The following is a 23,621-nucleotide window of genomic DNA, read 5'->3' on the forward strand; positions in this document are numbered from 1 at the left end:
CTCTATAGCCGTTAAACGCTAATTCCCCCTCCTCTATTCCCCCAGCCCTTGGCAACCACCTTTCTGCTTTCTGTTTCTACAATTTAGACGACTTTAGATACTTCATAGGAGTGGAATCATACAGTATTGGTCCTTTTGTGACTGGCTCCTTTCACTTAGCATTATGTCCTCAAGGTTCAGCCATGTTGTAGCCGGTGACAGGGTTAAATCCTTACACCCTCTTCTTGATTCTCTTTCTTCTAATTGCCTGGGTCACACAACTTAAATCTTTTTGTTATATGCTGCCCAACACTGTTTCCTAACTGTTCCATGTGTATGTGGCTCCTTCTCGTTGTTAGACGGTAACCTCTTAGTGATCCAACACCAGGTCTTCAAAGTCTTTTCGACTCTACCCAGCGCTCAGCACTACGCCGAGAGCATAGAAGATACATCCTGGACAGTAAACTCTGGGAGACTGGGGACGATTCTGTCTTATTTGTCGCTACTCCCAGCAGCTAACACAATGCCTGACACATAGAAAATGAACAGAACATGTTTTATTAAAGACAATAAACTCAATATTTCTGAGAACTGAAAATGAAAAGATGGGAAGTCAGGGTCCTGAATCTCCAGCAACATTCGTGAGAAATAATCTAGGACTTTCCCGGTGGCGCAGTGGTTAAGAATCCGCCTGCCAATGCAGGGGACACAGGTTCGAGCCCTGGTCCGGGAAGATCCCACATGCCGTGGAGCGACTAAGCCCGTGTGTCACAACTACTGAGCCTGCGCTCTAGAGCCCGCGAGCCACAACTACTGAAGCCTGCACGCCTAGAGCCCGTGCTCTGCAACAAGAGAAGCCACTGCAATGCGAAGCCCATGCACCGCAATGAAGAGTAGCCCCCGCTCGCCGCAACTAGAGAAAGCCTGCGCTCGGCAACGAAGACCCAATGCAGCCAAAAATAAATAAATAAAAAAATAAGTATTTTTTTAAAAAAAGAAATAATCTAAAACAAGGGAGAAAAGTATTAGTTAAACTGGGATCAGAATCTCTGAAAATCTGTTTCAAAAAATTATGTAAAGAAAGGTACCAGACTATAATTTATTACTAAAGAGTAAGAGGGCAGAGGAACAAGGTGACATGAAATATCACCCAATTTTCCAAGATTTGGGGCTTCATTGTATTCCATTCCCCAGTACAGAATTTAAAGTTCTGACATACAGCTGTTTTCCAGAGTAGAGGCTACCAGGCCACACAGCCTAGGCCCACGATGTCTTGCCCCGTCACAAAAAGAAGGAACAAACTCATGACTGTGCCTTCAACCTCCCTCACCTTTAACATCGAGGAACAGATAAATCCCCAGGTTGCATGTGTGAAAAAACCAGAGATGGATAAAAATAATTCAATGACAAATGCTGGAAAAACATACAAAGGGGCAGAAGCCAGACATTCGTGGGATTCCCTGACAGCTCGATCCACGAGGAAGGGCTGGACTGGAAAAAAACAGAGCCTCAGGTTCCTGCCAAGCCGTCTGAGGCCCTGTCCTTCCCAAATCATTCCAAGCAGCAGCCAGAACTTTACAGTAACCCTTCCAGGTCTCCCAAAGAAAGATGCTCTCCTCACCTAGAAAATGCTCCTCCCTGACATGGTCCAGTTCTGTGCAAGGCTGGTGGTAATGAGGAGATGCCTCTGCACATCAATCTCAGCTCCTAACAATTCCCCAGGTACCCAGAAAAATAGAGAATTAAAAGGCAGCTTGAAAAACCCGACCCATTTCATTGGCTAAAGAAAAGCTTAGTACCCAGGTATCAGCATCTAGAAATCAAATACAATCCCTTTAAGAAAAAAGAGGTCGCGGACATTCGGTACCTGCATCCTGGAGGCCAGATTGTATAATTCTCAATTGGCCTTGCTCGAAGGCACACCTCAGGCTTCTAAACATGTGACTGTATTTGGCCCTGACTACATTCTCTTCTGGAGAATGGCCTGCAATTAATCTCACTTATTACCTCTGAAAAGTAACAACAGAGGAATGGCTGGCCAAGTCCAACTCCGAGTGTCTAGGGAACTGCAAGCTCCACGGCCAGGCCTCAGACTGTCTGGGCAAGGCGTGGGCTCTCTGCCTTCCTCTCCCACAACAAAGCTCCAACAGGGACTCCAGACAGACCAAAGGAACCGAGGGATTTGAGGAGCTGGGCTGAGCTCACACTGACCCAATGGGAGACGACAGCCCTGGGCTACATTTGGGGTGGTTTCAAAGCAGCGGGGGAAGAACAAGGTTGTCTGGTGAAAACTTGTGTGATCCATAAAATTGAGAACAATAGCAACGCCACAGGGAAATGAAAAATAACACTATTTGCTGAGTTCTTGTGAGTCACCAGTTTTCATTCCTGTGGCTACCAAGTCACTGAATCCTCCAAGATGCAGATGAAAAGTACAGCCAGCATTGGATTCTCTTTACATCTTTTTACTGTTTACAGGGCAGCCCCTGGTTGAGTGAATTATGAGAGTTTATCAGCACTGGAATCCACTGATGCTTTTGTAGATGTACAAGTAAGAGGACATGTTATTTACTTAGCACCCACTTCCAGGGAGATCAAAGTGCTTTAAGAACAACCTAAAAGCTCCCAAAACAGGCCAGTTTATACATAAGTATGCTTATCCAATAAAAAGATTAAATGAATAGTTTAGGGTCACTTAGTGTAAAAATCAGTAATAAAACTCACATCTCTAAGCTACTAATCCCTTATTCATTAAACTTAGTCACCCTTACTACTAAGGAAGGAACAACAAGAGACTAAATAAATATCCTCAAAACAGTGACTTACCAGGTAAATAAAGAAACTGGGGCATGGGACAGAGCGAATGCCTGAGGGAGGTCTGGCTGGGGCCCATGTCATAGCCAGTTCTGAAAGGACCTCTGAGAATTCATTTAAGGCTCTTTAGGGTGGGTATCTCTGGGAATTCCACATGGAACTGGAACTCCCAAGCTGAGCTTGCAGGCTGTCATGGCAACCAGAGGTTGCGCGTTGTTGGGGGTTGGGGGGGAAGGGAGATTTTCCAGGGCTACCCTGGACTAGAATGGGGCCTGAGAACTGACCCTCTAGCTTGAAGAGTAGGTGAAGAGACGGCTGTTATGGGTACAACTAACCCCCAAAGGGAAAGACCAGGGGGCTTTGCAGGGGCTACTTCCTGGTGCCAGTGGTTCTGAAGTCGATCGTATCATGTGGCATTCTACCACAGCCCATGAGCACAGTCTGGCTGGGAGAAGGTCACTCACAGCACTGCACCCTAGGTCCTGCCTCTGACCTTGATGGACCCCTTCATCTTTCTGTGGCTCGGCATTAACAGGTGTCACCAAGAGAAGGCTCAAAACCCAGCCATAATTTTTATTCCAAACACAAGTATGAAAAATGCTAAAACTCAGGACTTCCCTGGCAGTCCAGTGGTTAAGAATCCGAGCTTCCACTGCAGGGGGCACGGGTTTGATCCCTGGTTGGGGATCTCATCATCCCGCATGCCCTGTGGTGCAGCCAAAAAAAAAAAAAGCTAAAACTATTTTTCCAAAATGTACAGTCTTGACATTTTGCTTACCGTATGGAAGACGGTTGCAGCCTTGTCATATAGACAATATATCCAAGATTGCAGAGAAAGTGTTTTCCATAGAAACAAGCCTCTGATTGTAAAATGAAAATGGAATATTTGGAAATATTTTATATGGAAAATAAAGCTCTGTGGTATAAACAGAATTTCTTTTTTACGACTTATGTTTTAGGAATGCGGTTACTCTGGAATCATAAATCACCAAAGGACAGACTTCTCCTATGAAGAGAATATAGTGTGGGAGGATGTCCTGTCTTCAAAAGTCCTGCCTCTTGGTCTTCAACTCTTCATAATTCTAAATTGAGATGATTCTTTTCACCCTTGACCACAATGATCACTGGTATGAAAGACACCGTACCAGAGCATGATGTAATGCGCTTATGTTTATCTTGCTTCCTGGGCAGAGTCTCTGCTTCCCAAATTAGTTCCTTAAGTAATCATTCTAACACCAACAGATACTTGAACAACAGTTAGGTATTTCCTCCATGCCCAAGCCTTCAGTCACCCCTCCAACCTCAGGGCAGGGCAGCATCCAAAGAGGTGGCTGGTTGGCAGAGGCTGATGTGCTGGCCTGGGGTAGGGAGCTGGTGGGACACCTGTGGCACAGTGTCTTTATTTGGAGGGAACAATATCTCAGCTGGTTGGAATACTTCATTGTAACAGTCACATTCCATTCTAGCTCATCTGACTCAGGGACAGATGCAATTAAACCCATACTCAATAGCCACTAAAGCAAGATGTACTGGGAATCTGTTTCTTCTTACGTTTTTTATACAGGGGAACTTGAAATACAGATCGAGACTAGAATCCAATACAGTGGTTTCTTTTTTAAATCAGAAGTTGCTGACGTTATGGCCAGAATCTATTTGGATCTATCCTCTGCCACTTTGCTCAACTACATAAAGGGAATTTCCTTCCCACTTTCCAAATGAACATTGTCCAGGGAGGCTGTTTGAGTTTAATTAGATAACCTACATAAAAACATATAAAATATGTGCTTCAAAAGAAAAGAGTCCAAAGTTACTGAAACACAATGTAATACAAGGTATAAAAAAAGAATTAGGAGACAAGGAGAAAATGTCAAAAGTCAATACACAAAAATGTTGACTGTGAGCGAGGATTAAGCATAGTATAAATTCTTGCTCTTTCACCCAGAAGTGAACTTGCTGAACTGTATCAGAAATTTCCTTTTCATTTGATTTGCCCACAAACTGTCTTACAAGTGAAATGAGGCCCTATATTCAAGCACCAGAGGATTAGGACATGAGGGGAAAGGCACTTGTCTTGCTGGTGCCTGTGCAGGGAACTCAAAGTGAGAATGACTTGCTTAGGATCCAGGCTGCCCCTGTGTGACCCAAATGCCGGCTCCATGGCCCTTGACATACCTGCTTCCAGGAGGGGCGGAGTGGCTCTCAGGAGCTTGGGGGTCTGACTGTATTGACCATGTTGGGCCACTAGGACTGATGACAGGCCGAAGTGTGTGGGGAGTTGAAGCACTGCTTCCGTTTATGACGCCACTTGCCAAATTCAGGTTTGTTACCTAGAAATGAAGTGAGGGAAATAACCTGATTTTACAGAGTTTTAGAAAAGTATCATTAAAATCATAATGGGGAAAATCATGTAGAGCCCAGGAGATGCTGACCCACCTGAGCTTAAACAGTGGTTGCCACAAAGGCACTCATTAAAGGCTGGCTTCTGTGAACATCCAAGAGCACAGGTGAGGGTGGCTAGTGTCAATATAAATTAACGAGTATTTATTCTGCCCCTACTATGTGCAAAGCACCATACTATGCGAGGTGCTGTGAAATACAAAGATTAATAACAAAAACAGCAAGTACTTACTGAGTATTTACTCTGTGTCACACAAGGTTCTAAGAATTAGGCAAACTACTTAGTCCTTTCTGACCCTTGTGTCATATGAAAGTTCTAAACGCTCGATAAATTTTAGTGTAAATAATAACTATTATTAATAAATAATAATTTATAATATTTAATAATATTTATTATTTATTGATTAATAATAAATAATTACTGTATAAAGAACTCACTGATTTAGAAAAAAGATGCACAGGCAATAGAAAAATGGGCACCGACTTCAATAAACAATTTACAAAAATGGAATATAATTAGCCAATTAAACAATTAAAACTAGTCATTTCCACTGTCAATCAAAGAAATGTAAATTATAAGATAACACTTTCATATGTTACACTGACATAAATAATAACCAAAAATATAGTACCCTAACCATGGCAAAGGTGATATTAGATATGTACTTACACTATTTATGATACTATTAATTGGTACAATCTTTCTACAAATAAATTTGTCAATATATTATTAAAAGTATCAAAATATTTGTACACTTTGATGTTACACTCTAACTTATAGGAACTACGCTAAAAACACAACTGCAGATCATTAATGAGGTGAGTATTATAATAGCAGTTACTATGTAGCAGCACTTACAATGTGCCAAGCTCTGTATAAACGAGTATATTACATGCATCTCATTCAAACTGTCATAATGCTATTGGCAAGTACTATTATAATCCCCACTTTACAAAGAAGGAAACTGAGGCCTAGGAATAAATGGCAGAACCAGGATCTGAACCATAGTCTTTGAAACTCCAAATCGCATGTTCTTACTCACTACACTATGCTGTGAATAGAAATTGAAAACAAGCATTGATTTTAATACTGAAAAAGGAAAGATCTAAATGGCTGAGAGTATTTAAATAAATTATGTTAAATAAATATGTTAAAAAAATTTTGCTCTAAACATATAAGGGAATATTATGTAGCCATTAGAATTTTTTTGGAGAATACTTAGCGATATAGTAACATGCTGATATCTCAAGTTAAAAAACAAATCACAATATGAAACTATACAGAGGGCAGAAGCAATTTCCTTAAATGAACACATACACAGACACAAACTCTAAAGGGCATGTATTACTTTTATAATCTAAAAGAAAAAAATGTAAGTTATTATGAAAAATACAGGTGCGAGGTGATAACCTTAAAACCTGGCTGGAAAGAGTGGAATCAGAAAAGAAAGGATGGTTCAAGAAGCATTTCCAATGAGATGTACAGGGGATGCTGAAAAGAGGGGGTGTACTCAAAGCTGAATGCAGGGTGCTGAGTAGGAGACACTAAGGAATAGTGAAGTGAGGAGATATGAATTCCAAGAAAAGTGTCCTCCTATGAAGTGTCCCAGGAAGCTAACAATTTTGACATTTACAAATAGAAGAATTCTGGATTTTTAAAAAATTTGATAATTCTGAAAGAAAATAAGTCATTTTTAGTAACGGTATAGTGCTTCATTCCTAGTTACAGAATTCAGTGACAACAGCCCAGGACTGTGTCTTCACATCAAAGGACCCAAATATTTTTCTTGTGACGAAGTCCACTTTCTCTAAGTCAGGAGTGATCTCTGGTGTCTGTGGAGGCTGGGGGCCGGAACACTCAAGACTGCACACTCCAGTGCGGCCCCAGATTCAGAGGAAGTCTCAGGAGCCAACCTTGGCTTGTCAGTTCTGACCCCCTTCTGCCACTACCAGGGGAGGAGAAAGACCATGCTGATGAAAGGGTGGGGAAGACAGAGTGGCAGATTAGGGCAGTGTTCTCTGGCCCCCAGGGCCTCTGAAGAGCCTTGTCCTTCTTCCGGCACCCTACCTAGTGGCAACAAAGGCCAGGTTCTCGGACGATCAAACAGATTCCCTGTAGGACTGAACTCACCCCCGTCCCATACTGAGCCCTCCTCCTTCTTGCCCTGACCCCTGGCACTAAATATTAGGCTTTTCAAATTAGACATGAGCTTGGAGCTTATAAAGATACTACAAAGTGGAAAGGTCTTTATGATAACTAACAGATTCTCCAATTACTGCCTCAGTCAGTTGCGACAAAAACCTCATAAAAGAGGTCTATTAATAATTTATAGTGGAACAGCAGGAAAATAAACAAAAGGTACATACTTTACCATGTCTAGTATAAACAGTATAGCTGGAGATTAGTGAATGGGAAGGAGAAGAGATATCAGATTTGGTACATCTTCTCTCTTTTGTCCAGGCTGCCCTTAATTGAAACATCATCATTTTCACCATAATCACGAACACTTACTGAATGCTCACTATGTGCCATGGGCTTAGATGTCTTTGCATTATCTTGACGTGTATTATCTCACTTAACCCTGAGCAAGCCTTTGAAGGAGGTTCTATTGTTACCCCCATTTAACAGAAGAGGCAACTAAAGTCTAGAGAGGGTAAACAATTAGACAAAAGTAACACACCTAGTAGGTGGCAGGGCCAAGATTAGAACAGAGAATGTTCTCCTCCAAATGCACGTGCAATACTTTTTCCAAATAATATGGCTTAACATCTGAGTCCTTACAGTGGAAGTGTCAGGCACTTATAAGTGAGGTTTTATCAATATATCTCCCTCCTTATCTATTACTCATGGAAGTAGATACTGTGATACTCCCTTGTGGGATTTTAGTTCCCCAACCAGGGATCAACACTGGGCTGTCAGCAGTGAGAGGATGGAGTCCTAACCACTGGACTGCCAGGGAATTCCCCCAGTACTCCCTTTCCAGATATGGAGAAACAAAGGGTCAGAGAAGTTACGGTAAGCAATTTGTTCACGGTCACATAACAGCTGCAGAACTGGTACTCTTGTTTTAAAATCCATTTTCTAGTTTTGAAACTAGTAGGGAAACTGTCCTAGTTACCCTTGATTATTAGAGATTTTTGAAAATATAATCAGATGCAGACCTCAAATTTGGAAAACAGTGATTATACAGGGATTGATTATACCTAACTATTCCAGCATTTTCTACCTTTCCTTAAATTTTATTTCCCACTTGTTACCCTTCACCAGAGGATATTTAATAAGTAGAGCAACAAAAAAACCAAAACAAAACCATCCTTAGGGGCTTCCATGGTGGCGCAGTGGTTAAGAATCCATCTGCCAATGCAGGGGACACGGGTTCGAGCCCTGGTCTGGGAAGATACCACATGCCACAGAGCAACTGAGCCCGTGTGCCACAACTACTGAGCCTGCGTTCTAGAGCCCATGAGCCACAACTACTAAGCCCGCACGCCACAACTACTGAAGCCTGTGTGCCTAGAGCCTGTGCTCCGCAACAAGAGAAGCCACCGCAATGAGAAGAGCGCACACTGCAGCAAAGAGTAGCCCCCGCTCGCCGCAACTAGAGAAAGCCCACACACAGCAACGAAGACTCAACACAGCCAAATATAAATAAATAAAATAAATAGGGACTTCCCTGGTGGTTCAGTGGCTAAGACTCCGTGCTCCCAATGTAGGGGGCCTGGGTTCTATCCCTGGTCAGGGAACTAGATCCCACATGCCGCAACTAAGAGTTCACATGCTGCAACTAAAGATCTCATGTGCCACAACTAAGACCTGGGGCAACCAAATTAAAAAAAAAACAAAACAAAAAAACCACAAAATGTCTAGAAGAGGCAAATCTATAGAGACAGAAAACAGATTGGTGGCTGCTAGAGGAGGAGTGGGTGTGGGGAGTGTGTAAAAAATAAATAAATAAATAAATAAATAAATAAATAAATAAATTTATTAAAAAAAACAACATCCTCAATCAGTTTCGTTTCTTAGCAGATATAGTAAAAGATGGCATGAACATAAAACTAATTTTGGACTCTTGGTGAGTTTGTTTTTTCATGTAACATCCATTATGCATTTCATGGATAAACCAAAAATTGGTAGTCATTATGATTTCCTTCTACATAAAAGCAAAGCATCCTTAATTTATTTTGAGAAAAATAGCAAAAATGACCCCTGCTTAAATATGAGACTATGTAAGGAATAAGAAAACTTTTTTTTTTTTTTTTTTTTGCGGTACGTGGGCCTCTCACTATTGTGGCCTCTCCAGTTGTGGAGCACAGGCTCTGGACGTGCAGGCTCAGCGGCCATGGCTCACGGGCCCAGCCGCTCCGCAGCATGTGGGATCTTCCCGGACCGGGGCACGAACCCATGTCCCCTGCATCAGCAGGCGGACTCTCAACCACTGCGCCACCAGGGAAGCCCAGGAATAAGAAAACTTTTAAAGCTTTTCATCTTTCCTTCCAAAGCATTCCTGCTTTTAAAAAAAAAAAGAAAAGTAACTGGTAGATAGCCTTATCCACCAGAGGGCAGACAACAGAAGCAAGAAGAGTTACAATAATGCAGCCTGTGGAATAAAAACCACATTCATAGAAAGATAGACAAAATGCAAAAGCAGAGGACTATGTACCAGATGAAGGAACAAGATAAAACCTCAACAAAACAACTAAATGAAGTGGAGACAGGCAAGCTTCCAGAAAAAGAATTTAGAATAATGATAGTGAAGATGATCCAGGACCTCGGAAAAAGAATGGAGGCAAAAATCGAGAAGATGCAAGAAATGTTTCACAAGGACCTAGAAGAATTAAAGAACAAACAAACAGAGATGAACAATACAATAACTGAAATGAAAAATACACAAGAAGAAATCAATAGCAGAATAACTGAGGCAGAGGAATGGATAAGTGACCTGGAAGACAGAATGGTGGAATTCACTGCCATGGAACAGAATTAAAAAAGAAAGAATGAAAAGAGATGAAGACAGCCTAAGGACCTCTGGGACAACATTAAATGCACCAACATTCGCATTATAGGGGTCCCAGAAGGAGAAGAGAGAGAGAAAGGACCCGAGATAATATTTGAGAAGATTACAGTCAAAAACTTCCCTAAGGCTTCCCTGGTGGCGCAGTGGTTAAGAATCTGACTGCCAACGAAGAGGACTCGGGTTCGGCCCTGGTCCAGGAAGATCCCACATGCTGCGGAGCAACTGAGCCCATGCAACACAACTACTGAGCCTGTGCTCTAGAGCCCACGAGCCACAACTACTGAGCCCAAGTGCCACAACTACCGAAGCCCATGTGCCTAGAGCCTGTACTCCGCAACAAGAGAAGCCCTGCAATAAGAAGCCTGCGCACCTCAACGAAGAGTAGCCCCCATTCGCCACAACTAGAGAAAGCCTGCACTCAGCAGTGAAGACCCAAAGCAGCCCCCAAATAAATAAGTAAATAAAAAAATTTTTTTAAAAAAAGAAAACTTTCCTAACATGGGAAAGGAAATAGCCACCCAAGTCCAGGAAGCAAGCACAGAGAGTCCCAGGCAGGATAAACCCAAGGAGAAATACGGGAGACACACAGTGATCAAACTGACAAAAGTGAAACACAGAAAAATTATTAAAAGCAACATGGGAAAAATGACTAATAACATACAAGGGAACTCCCACAAGGTTAACAGCTGATTTCTCAGCAGAAACTCTACAAATAGAAGGGAGTGGCACGATATATTTAAAGTGATGAAAGAGAAGAACCTACAACCAAGATTACTCTACCCAGCAAGGATCTCATTCAGATTCGATGGAGAAATCAAAAGCTTTACAGACAAGCAAAAGCTAAGAGAATTCAGCACCACCAAACCAGCTCTACAACAAATGCTAAAGGAACTTCTCTAAAGTGGGAAACAAAAGAGAAGAAAAGGACCTACAAAAACAAACCCAAAACAATTAAGAAAATGGTAATAGGAACACACATATTGATAATTACCTTAAATGTGAATGGATTAAATGCTCCAGCCAAAAGACACAGATTCACTGAATGGATACAAAAACAAGACCCATATATATGCTGTCTACAAGAGACCCATTGCAGACCTAGGGACACATACATACTGCAAATGAGAGGATGGAAAAAGATATTCCATGCAAATGGAAATCAAAAGAAAGCTGGAGAAGCAATACTCATATCAGATAAAATAGACGTGAAAATAAAGAATGTTACAAGAGACAAGGACAGACACTACGCAATGATCAAGGGATCAATCCAAGAAGAAGATGTAACAATTATAAATATATATGCACCCAACATAGGAGCACCTCAATACATAAGGCAACTGCTAACAGCTATAAAAGAGGAAATCGACAGCAACACAAAAATAGTGGGGGACATTAACACCTCACTTACACCAATGGACAGATCATCCAGACAGAAAATTAATAAGGAAACACAAGCTTTAAATGACACAATAGACCAGATAGATTTAACTGATATTTACGGGACATTCCATCCAAAAACAGCAGATTACACTTTCCCCTCAAGTGCACACGAACATTCTCCAGGAGAGATCACATCTTGGGTCACAAATCAACCCTCATTAAATTTAAGAAAATTGAAATCATATCAAGCATCTTGTCCAACCACAACACTATGAGATTAGAAACAAATTCCAGGGAAAAAAACATAAAAAACACAAACAAAGGGAGGCTAAACAATACATTGCTAAATAACCAAGAGATCACTGAAGAAATCAAAAAGGAAATCAAAAAATACCTAGAGACAAATGACAACAAAAACACGACCATCCAAAACCTATGGGATGCAGCAAAAGCAGTTCTAAGAGGGAAGTTTATAGCAATACAATTCTACCTTAAGGAACAAGAAAAATCTCAATCTAACGTTACACCTAAAGGAACTAAAAAAAGAACAAAACAAAACCCAAAGGTAGTAGAAGGAAAGAAATCATAAAGATCAGAGCAGAAGTAAATGAAATAGAAACAAAGAAAACAATAGCAAAGACCAATAAAACTAAAAGCTGGTTCTTTGTGATGATAAACAAGATGGATAAACCTTTAGCCAGACTCAGCAAGGAAAAGAGGGAAATTATACTCCAATAAAGATGTTAAAAAAAAAAAAAAGAAAAGAAAAAGAGGGCGAGGACTCAAATCAATAAAATTAGAAATGAAAAAGGAGAAGTTACAACAGACACCGCAGAAACACAAAGCATCATAAGAGACTACTACAAGCAACTCTGTGCTAATAAAATGGACAACCTGGAAGAAATGGACAAATTCTTAGAAAGGTATAACCTTCCAAAACTGAACCAGGAAGAAACAGAAAATATGAACAGGCCAATCACAAGTAATGAAATTGAAACTGTGATTAAAAATCTTCCCACAAACAAAAGTCCAGAACAAGATGGCTTCACAGGTGGATTCAATCAAACATTTAGAGAAGCGATAACACCCATCCTTCGCAAACTCTTCCAAAGAATGGCAGAGGAAACTCACTCCCAAACTCATTCTACGAAGCTACCATTACCCAGATACCAAAACCAGACAAAGGCACTACAAAAAAAGAAAATTGCAGACTAATATCATTGACGAATATAGATGCAAAAATCCTCAACAAAATACCAGCAAACAGAATCCAACAACACATTAAAAGGATCATACACCAGATCAAGAGGGATTTATCCCAGGGATGCAAGGATTCTTCAATATATGCAAATCAATCAACGTGATACACCATATTAACAAACTGAAGAATAAAAACCATATGATCATCTCAATAGATGCAGAAAAAGCTTTTGACAAAATTCAACACCCATTTATGATAAAAACTCTCCAGAAAGTGGGCAAAGAGGGAACCTACCTCAACATAATAAAGGCCATATACGACAAACCCACAGCAGACATCATTCTCAATGGTGAAAAACTGAAAGCATTTCCTTTAAGATCAGCAACAAGACAAGGATGGCCACTCTCGCCACTCTTATTCGACATAGTTTTGGAAGCCCTAGCCATGGGAGTCAGAGAAGAAAAAGAAATAAAAGGAATACAAATTGGAAAAGAAGAAGTAAAACTGTCACTGTTTGCAGATGACATGATACTATACATAGAGAAACCTAAGATGTCACCAGAAAACTACTAGAGCTAATCAATGAATTTGGTAAAGTTGTACGATACAAAATTAATGCACAGAAATCTCTTGCATTCCTATACACTAACAACAAAAAGATCAGAAAGAGAAATTATGGAAATGATCCCATTCACCATTGCAACAAAAAGAATAAAATACCTAGGCATAAACCTACTTAATGAAGTAAAAGACCTGTACTCAGAAAACTATAAGACACTGATGAAATAAATCAAAGATGACACAAACAGATGGAGAGGTCTACCATGTTCTTGGATTGGAAGAAGCAATATTGTGAAAATGACTCTACTACCCAAAGCAATCTACAGATTCAGTGCAATCCCTATCAAATTACCAATGGCATTTTTTTACAGAACTAGAACAAAAAAATCTTAAATTTTGTACAGAGACAGAAAAGACCCTGAAGAGCCAAAGCAATCTTGAGGGAAAAAAACGGAGATGGAGGAATCAGACTCCCTGACTTCAGACTATACGACAAAGCTACAGTAATCAAGACAATATGCTACTGGCACAAAAACAGAAATATAGATCAATGAGACAAGATAGAAAGCCCAGAGATAAACCCACGCACCGATGGTCAACTAAGCTATGACAAAGGAGGCAAGGATATACAATGGAGAAAAGACAGTCTCTTCAATAAGTGGTGCTGGGAAAACTGGACAGCTACATGTAAAAGTATGAAATTAGGACACTCCGTAACACCAAACACAAAAATAAACTCAACATGGATTAAAGATCTAAATGTAAGACCGGACACTATGAAACTCTTAGGGGAAAACACAGGAAGAACACTCTTTGACATAAATCACAGCAAGATCTTTTTTGACCCACATCCTAGAGTAATGAAAATAAAAACAAAAATAAAGAAATGGGACCTAATGAAACTTAAAAGCTTTTGCACAGCAAAGGAAACTATAAACAAGATGAAAAGAAAACCCTCAGAAAGGGAGAAAATATTCCTGTCACCAGGCTGCCTCTGCTTCTCTGTCCACCTACATTTCTCCAGATAACATAATAAAACATAACAAAACCAGCTTTGAACAGATGAAGAGAAAATGGAAAATGGCATTTATTTATACCTGATTTGCAACAATGGTTAACATTTCACTGCTGGAGAATTTTTTTAAAAAGACAGGCTCACAGCACATAAAGACACAGCGCCAGTGCCAAAACAGAGGCTCATCGTTTTAGTTAGGAGTATTAGGCTATTAAGGTAGAGGGTGTCGCCACCGGGCCAGTTGGCTTCTCTGGGCTAATAATCAGAGACCATGCTACTAAATCTCAATATTAAAAAAAACAAACACCCCAATCAAAAATGGGCAGAAGACCTTAACAGACATTTCTCCAAGGAAGACATACAGATGGCCAAGAAGCACATGAAAAGCTGCTCAATGTAACTAATTATTAGAGAAATGCAAATCAAAACTACAATGAGGTATCACCTCACACCAGTTAGAATGGGCATCATCAGAAAATCTACAAAAAAGAAATGCTGGAGAGGGTGTAGAGAAAAGGGAACCCTCCTGCACTGTTGGTGGGAATGTAAATTGATACAGCCACTATGGAGAACAGTATGGAGGTTTCTTAAAAAACTAAAAATAGAATTACCGTATGACCCAGCAATCCCACAACTGGGCATATACCCAGAGAAAACCATACTTCAGAAAGACACATGCATCTCAATGTTCATTGCAGCATTATTTACAAAAGCCAGGTCATGGAAGCAACCTAAATGTCCATCAGCAGACGAATGGATAAAGAAGATGTGGTACATATATACAATGGAATATTACCCAGCCATAAAAAGGAACAAAACTGGGTCATTTGTAGATAAGTGGATGGACCTAGAGACTGTCATACAGAGTGAAGTAAGTCAGAAAGAGAAAAACAAATATCGAATATTAACGCAGATATGTGGACTCTAGAAAAATGGTACAGATGAACCAGTTTGCAAGGCAGAAATAGAGACACAGATGTAGAGAAGAATCGTATGGACACGAAGCGGGAGAGCGGGTGTGGGGGGATAAATTAAGTCTCTCTGGAAATACAGGGATCATATGTATTATCGGCCACAGCACTAAGTGCCCCTCACATGACATATGCCTGGGAAATGGCAGCTTACTATCACCTTTAGCATCCTCTTGGATAATGCATCTCAGTGGATTATGAAAAGTAGTTCTTTTCAGTAATACATTATACATTTGAATAATAAAGTTTTGCTAGACTTTATGTTACCAAGTTCAGCTGCCAGATGCCAGGCATGTTTACACAGATCTTCTACCTTTCATAGTGCACTTTTTGAGCAGCAGATAACGAATCCAGAGATTCACATATGCACTCACTTGCTGAAATCAACAGTACTCTTATGTACAAAATTTTCTAGCTGGGATGTCACAATAGGAACATTTATTATATAAAAACCATAGTGCCTCCCATAGAGTAGGAGCAAAATAAAATGTTTTAACTTTAAAAAAAGAAAAAAGTAACCGGGACTTCCCTGGTGGCACAGTGGTTAAGAATTAGCCTGCCAATGCAGGGGACGTGGGTTCTATGCCTGGTCCAGGAAGCTCCCACATGCTGTGGAGCAACTAAACCTGTGAACCACAACTACTGAGCCTGCTCTCTAGGGCCCGCGTCCCGCAACTACTTAAGCCAGTGCACCTAGAGCCCATGCCTTGCAAGGAGAGAAAAGCCCGAACGCAGCAACAAAGACCCAGCGCGGCCAAAAATAAAAATTAAATTAAAAAGAAAAGTAACCTATCTCTATTAAATAATAACAACCAGACCCTCTAAAATATTCTACTCTTACTTCTGTGGTTTTGTCTAGAAGACACTCAGTGCCTAGCCCAGAACTACCTCCATTCCACCCAGCTCTGTCTTCCTAGGACATACATTGCTAATGAATAATCAAACAATTTGGGGCTCACTTAGATATGGCCTCAGAGTCTTTTTTACACAGTCCTCCGGGCAGCTGTCACTAAACAATCAGAACTGACAGGGGAGACAAGTACTTTCAATCCTTGTTCTAGAGCAGCACTATCCAATAGAAATGGATGGAATCCATCATCCATTAACAATTGTGATGGAAATGTTCTATAATCTGCACTGCCCAATACAGTAGCCACTAGCCACAGGTGACTATTATGCACTTGCAATGTGACTGTGACTGAGGAACTGGGTTTTAGACTTTAACTTAAATTTAAAAAGCCACATGAAGGTAGTGGCCACCTTAAAAGACAGCACAGCTCTAGAGCCTCAACCAGATCTGACTGAATCTTATGGGTACAGATTTATGCCTGGCTAAAGTTCAGTCTAAGCAAATTATCTCTAGATTAAATGAATTAAGAATGCCTCTGGTCCTTCCTTTCAGCTTCTCAGTTTTTTCTAGAATAGGCAGAAGAAGCCACTGAACTAAAATGGACCAGAGCATCAATTTTGGCCCTAGCAGCACCTTGTCTTTACTAGGAAAGACCAAAGGGCAGGGCTAATCTCCCAGCATTGGACAGATCTTAAGACACTCTACAAGCCAGTTAGAGTTCACACCTGGAGGTTTCTTCCTTAACAGGACAGAAGGATGATGACTATTCCTGTCACCAGGCTGCCTCTGCTTCTCTGTCCACCTACATTTCTCCAGATAACATAATAAAACCAGCTTTGAACAGATGAAGAGAAAATGGAAAATGGCATTTATGTATACCTGATTTGCAACAATGGTTAACATTTCACCGCTGGAGAATTTTTTTAAAAAGACAGGCTCACAGCACATAAAGACACAGCGCCAGGTCCAAAACAGAGGCTCATCGTTTTAGTTAGGAGTATTAGGCTATTAAGGTAGAGGGTGTCGCCACTGGGCCAGTTGGCTTCTCTGGGCTAATAATCAGACTATGCTACTAAATCTAGGCTGGGCAACTCATGAATTTATGCCTTGGTCACAAAGGGGTCTGGAAGATGGGATACTTAACTAAAACTCATTTTAATTATTGAGTTGAAGAACATGCCTTACTGATAATGGATATCAACATCTTTATGTTGCCTATAAGAATTTTATAAGTCTATGTTTGGACCTCTAAAATGTTCTGCCATAATTAATTTTTTAGCAAATATGAAATCTCTTAGGTTCCACTACAATAACAGTAATAATAACAACAAAGTCATATTAGCACGAATGATGGCTAAATTTAATGAACACTTTGTTTTTGCCAGGCATTGTTCTAAGCAATTAACTCAATCTTCAAGACAGATCTGTTAGGTACAATTACTGCCCTCATTTATAGATGGGGAAACTGAGTTTAAGAGGTAAAAACCTTGCTCAAGAACAAATAATTGTGTCAGCCCCTAGTTTCAATTCCTGGCCTGCCTGATACAAAACCTCCCAATCTTGTAGTTTTAACCACTGTGTTACTCCCACTGCCTCATACCTTTGAACCTGAACTTACTATTCTGTCTGGGGACCAGCAGCACCTGCACTTACCTGTGAGCTTGTTAAAAATGCAGACTCAATCCAGCCTCAGCCCCAGTGAACAGAAATCTGCATTTGACAAGAGCCACAGGTAATTCTTATGCATCTTAAAGTATGAGAAGCACTTGCTACAGGGGATGGTAGGAAAGGAAAGGAAAGAACAGGAAAGAAAAACCTTTCAATGCTTCTCCTCCATAAAGCTCAGGGGATCTTCCAAAAACTAGCAGAACTGCCCAAACAGAGTGAGGAACAAGATATTAAAACAACCAACGGGAAGGAGTAGAGATAATAATTCTATCAAGAACTTTGAGGTTTTACTATTTCTCATTGCTATTTGGATGTTCAAACATTAATAATTGTTAAATATGCCAAGGATGCAAAAGTGGATAAAACAGTTTAGAACAAGCTTCTAAAATTTCAAGTCTACTCACTATGCTGCCATGAGAAATAGTGGTCATTAAAAATAAATCAAGACATTCTCTTTCTGACTTACTTCACTCTCTGTATGACAGACTCTAGGTCCATCCACCTCACTACAAATAACTCAATTTCATTTCCTTTTATGGCTGAGTAATATTCCATTGTATATATGTGCCACATCTTTATCCATTCATTTGTCAGTGGGCATTTAGGTTGCTTCCATATCCTGGCTACTGTAAATAGTGCTGCAATGAACATTGTGGTACAGGTCTCTTTTTGAATTATGGTTTTCTCAGGGTATGTGCCCAGTAGTGGGATTGCTGGGTCATATGGTACTTCTATTTTTAGTTTTTTAAGGAACATCCATACTGTTTTCCATAGTGGTCGTATCAATTTACATTCCCACCAACAGTGCAGGAGGGTTCCCTTTTCACCACACCCTTTCCAGCATTTATTGTTTGTAGATTTTTTGATAATGGCCATTGCTAACACGTATATATGGAATAAAAAAAAAATGGTACTGAAGAACCTAGTTGCAAGGCAGGAATAAAGAGACAGACATAAAAAATGGACTTGAGGACACGGGGTGGGAGGGCGAAGCTGGGGCGAAGGGAGAGTAGCATGGACATACATACACTACCTAATGTAAAATAGCTGGCTGGTGGGAAGCAGCAGCATAGCACAGAGAGATCGGCTCGGTGCTTTGTGACCACCTAGAGGGGTGGGATAGGGATGGTGGGAGGGAGGCTCAACAGAGAGGGGACATGGGGACATGTGTATGCATATGGCTGATTCGCTTTGTTGTGCAACAGAAACTAACAGTATTGTGAAGTATAGTCCAATAAAGATCTATTAAAAAAAATAATAAACCAAGACATTTAAGCCTCCTAACAACCAGCTTGTTAAATATTCTTCCACCCCTGCCTTTCTCTAGTTGTTTAGCTAAATGAATGAGGGTCTGTGGGAAAATCTAGCCACCAGCTTGTATCATGGCCTAAGCCTTAGGGGCTGCTGGGAGATGTTTCACCCCTTGCTCTCCTCCTCCTCTTTCTCTTCTGCTCCCTCTCTCCTGGAGCGGCTTCTCCAGAGGTACCACTCCCATTCCCTTCCTCATGTCCACTGCCACGGTGACCTCAGTGCATTTTTTTCTTTTAGTACCAAAACTGTTTATTTTAGAGCCAACCTTCCGAATAAGGCAGGTGAGCAAATATCTGAATGTGTGGGGTAGGGACACATTGCACGCATTCCATCTAGACAGGTGTTTAAATTACAGCAGGAATAAATACAGGTGATGGATTGAAAGAGGGGGTAGAAGAAACACAGAGGGGGAGGCCAATTTCCGGTGGCTGGCCCGCCCAAGTGTTACTGCTTGTTACTGCTGTTTGCTAAAAGTAGCGCTGCTGCCAGTGCTATAATTAAAATATGATAGTATTGCCCTGATGGCTTCCCAGAATATACCCACCACCCACCCAGATACATAACCTTTTGGTGTCCAAAGAGGATCCAGGGTCAGGCCTAACTAAATCACTATTGCTCTACTGGCGCACGCTCTAGAAATGCTACGGTCCTGAATGCTCGAATGAAGTCCAGAACTCAAAGATAATTCAATAAATATTTACTGTATTGCTGATCATGGGCAAAGCCTTGGGTAAAGTCCTAAGAGAATGGGTACTAAAATGTAGCCTTTGCCCCTAAGCCATGAAGGAATTGGTAATCTAGTGAGACAGACACCTAGACAAATAGCAATATTAAAGGCCTCCAGAATATGATAATTGCCATAATAAAAGTGTTAAGGAGGGCTTCCCTGGTGGTGCAGTGGTTGAGAGTCCGCCTGTCGATGCAGGGGACACAGGTTTGTGCCCTGGTTCGGGAAGATCCCACATGCCGCGGAGCGGCTGGGCCCGGGAGCCATGGCCGCTGAGCCTGCGCGTCCGGAGCCTGTGCTCCACAGCGGGAGAGGCCACAGCAGTGAGGGGCCCGCGTACCACAAAAAAAAAAGAAAAAAAGAGAAAAAAAGTGTTAAGGAAATTCAAAGAAGGCAATTGAACCGGGCCTAAAAGGATAGGTAGTAGACCTGGTATGGGGCTGGTGGAATGGTAGTGGTTCCTAGGGGAAAAGAAAAGGTGGAGTAAAAATGCAGAGCCAGATAAGCAGGAAGAATGTCTGAGAAACAGAAAGCACTCTAATTTGGCTAACATTTAGAGTAATGGAAGACAGGAACAGACCTTGCCACTCATTCTGCTCTCCATCTAGTAGACGGCAGTAAGCTATGTAGTGCTATGTCAGCATTGTGGTGGAAGCAGAGACATCTAGCTGAGAGTCACCACAGTCAGGTGAGAGATAACAAGGCTGGGACGCAGGACACACTCTTGATGGTCTCTCCTCATTTCCCCCGAGGCTGAAGAAGAGTGTTGGGCCTTCGAACTGGAGAACTGCGTTCGGAGTATGATGATAAAAGCTCTCAAGTTCATGTATTCATTCTTCATGTTTTCTTTCTGGATCAGCCCTCTTTTGTATTACATCTTCCCAAGCGGCTGGCAAGGCAAGGTGGCACTGCCTGCCATTTAAGAACGGAAGGCCAAAGAGTGGGCATCTTAGGACAGCTTTATTCTAGGGCCTCATGGGAAAATACACCTTTCCTTAGGTTTATCTTTCCATGCCTCTCTTCAACAGTAAAATGGTTTGAGGATCAAGACTGGTGGGTGGGCCTGGGGTGGGGGGGAAGTGCCCATGAGGCTGACTTGATGGCTTCAGTCTAGGCTGGAGGCCTGGCAGCAGAAGAAGACATTGGATCATCTAGCCCACGTCAACAAAGCTAGGAATTCCACTCAGGAGTTTGAGGCCAAAAATCTTATAGTAATTAAGAGAAGCTTGGTCCTGGAGGATCCTCTTTGGGCATCTTCTCCTGACCCTCAAGTTAGCGGCTATAGAATCTGGATTCCGGCCACCGTTCTCTCTCAATCAGTGTTTAACGACCACACGTGCAGTAACTTCTAGATCCACCATGGAACAACAAAACCAAACAAACTGACATTTAAGGATGGTGAGGTTTTAGTATATATCTGAAAAGACAACACGGGTTAATGAAAAAAATAAGATGCCGGTATCCACTGTGATACCGAGTCCTCCGCCAGAGCAACATTAACCAGCATCTACCTCTGTGTATGCGTGTGCTATCAGTCCCTCAAGGACAAGATACTCTCCACTCACAGCAGAACCCAGGATTCTGCATTTCTACGGTATGTCTACAAATGTAGTGGCAAAAACCCTTCTCTGACTGGGGCTTATGGATCTTCACATGACTTTTACCTTTCTTAACACAGTACCAAGGTGTATCATTGCTGCTTGGGAAAACACAAGCAGCACATATAGTTACAGCTATGCCAGGAGGGGCAGGAATTATTCCCAACCTGGAAATTGAAAAATGAGAGGCTTAATTGGTGTTTCATCATTAGCCCTAGGAAGGTCTTTCACACCACTTCAGCACAGCGGTATCCTGAAATCTTGTTGCTACCATCTTGTGCTTCACTTCCTAATGTTAGATTTATTTTTCACAAAAGAGCTCCCTCAGCTGTAAAGGATCCTTGCCATTACACTGCTTCAAAAACATAATGGTAGGGCTTCCCTGGCGGCACAGTGGTTGAGAGTCCGCCTGCTGATGCAGGGGACACGGGTTTGTGCCCCGGTCCGGGAGGATCCCACATGCCACGGAGCGGCTGTGCCCGTGAGCCATGGCCGCTGAGCCTGCGCGTCTGGAGCCTGTGCTCCGCAACGGGAGAGGCCACAACAGTGAGAGGCCCGCGAACCACAAAAAAGAAAGAAAGAAAAAAAAAAGAACATAATGGTAGAGTTGAAAAGCTTCATGCCATGTTTTGCACTGTATTATAATTACAGGTTTATTCGCCTACCTTGCCCCACAAATAACATGCTCCTTTAGGACAGGGACTGTATCTTATTCCATTGTACCCCTAGAGTTTACCCAGTAGGCACAAAAGCATTTATATAAATGAAGTGGGTCTCATCTAGTCCCAAAGACACACACACACACACACACACACACACACACACACACCCTCAATCTCCAGCTAGTAGCTAGTTTCACCAGTGAGTAGAGAAGTGATTCATGTCACTGGAAGGTTAGCAAGGAAATTAAAGGTTCCAAATTACCTCTTTTTACAAATACCACAAGGGAAGGACTGCTTTGGAATAAGGGGAAATGAAATAATCAGTGACTAGACTGAGGGATAAGTGTTGTTCTTGCTATATCGCCCTGCATAATTTTAGAGATGATTTCTGCCTGGTCTTGAAGTTTGGGGCAAAGTTCTCAAATGAGTGAAATAATAGCTTAGACGTACAGATTTTGTTCCTTGTCTACACAATGAATATACTACATCTGTTTCTTCTTGGCACTGAAACTGCAAAGGGCTAACACCCTTTTTGAGATTCGCTTAGGGAAGCTCAGGTTCACTAAGGCAGTTTGCAAATTTCATGTATCTTATTTATCAAAATGGAGATGGAAATTCAACATTAAAGACTTGGTAACTGCTTAACACGTGAGCAAATCAGTGGCATGGCATTCCCAGTGCAGCTAACAATCTTGGCGTAGCTCACTCTCCTCATTATAGCATGGTCCATAAAATCTTAAGTAAATCTTGTCTGATGAGGTCTAGAGATGGGGTTTCACAAGATTATTTCATTAATCCAACAAATATTTATCAGACACTCTGTGGCATTCTTTTGAGAATTGAGAACAATTTTTTTAAATTACAAAAATCCTTGCCTTCATGGAGATTATGGCCTAGAAGGGGGTGTCACTGAAATATACAAAGAAGGTGTTAAGCAAACATAATCACAAATTTGGAGTGATCATTTTTGGTGAAATTACTGATATTAATGACCACATGCTACCTAAAAGTTTTCAGAAGTTTTTAACTTGGAGACCATGGGCCCATAGGGCATCAAGAGGGAGTCAAGTTGGAGGGGGAGGGAGTGTCTATGAACCCTCTGAAATTAATGCACATCTCTAAGTGTGGGTGCATATTTTTTTCAGGAGAAAAATTATAGCCTCCATTCAATTCTCGAAGGGAATCTCTGACTCCAAAAAAGGTTAAAAATAACTTCATATCACTGATGTGGAGATAAATTTTTCTAAATCTGTATTCATACTGTACTCAGAACTACACCAATATCATCTTGAGAACAACGTTCTCTGTGTCATTCATATATGAAGGCTCATCAGAATATGATGGGATCAGCTGAGCCTGTCGTGGAACTTTCATTCCTGTGACCACAGGGCCCTGACTGATTTGGAATAGGGAAATGCAGTGGCTAGTCCTGCCTGACTTGTTTTTACCATGTGTTGCTGGAACAAGAGGCA

The 23,621-nt window shown here is 41.3% G+C and overlaps 1 protein-coding gene across 16 annotated transcripts in view; it reads right to left on the reverse strand.

The window, feature by feature from the left end:
• TTLL5 (tubulin tyrosine ligase like 5) overlaps positions 1-23,621 on the reverse strand; it is a 306,516-nt gene that overhangs the window by 141,203 nt on the left and 141,692 nt on the right. For 15 of the 16 annotated variants that reach the window (XM_067729894.1, XM_067729939.1, XM_067729917.1 and 12 more), the window contains one exon: positions 4,966-5,120. The exons of the other annotated variant lie outside the window; for it this stretch is intronic. In XM_067729894.1, the coding sequence (XP_067585995.1) occupies positions 4,966-5,120 (155 nt within the window). The remainder of the gene's footprint in view (positions 1-4,965; positions 5,121-23,621) is intronic. 16 annotated transcript variants of the gene reach the window in all.

The sequence above is a fragment of the Pseudorca crassidens genome, chromosome 1, assembly GCF_039906515.1.
Source record: "Pseudorca crassidens isolate mPseCra1 chromosome 1, mPseCra1.hap1, whole genome shotgun sequence".
Lineage (NCBI taxonomy): Eukaryota > Metazoa > Chordata > Mammalia > Artiodactyla > Delphinidae > Pseudorca > Pseudorca crassidens.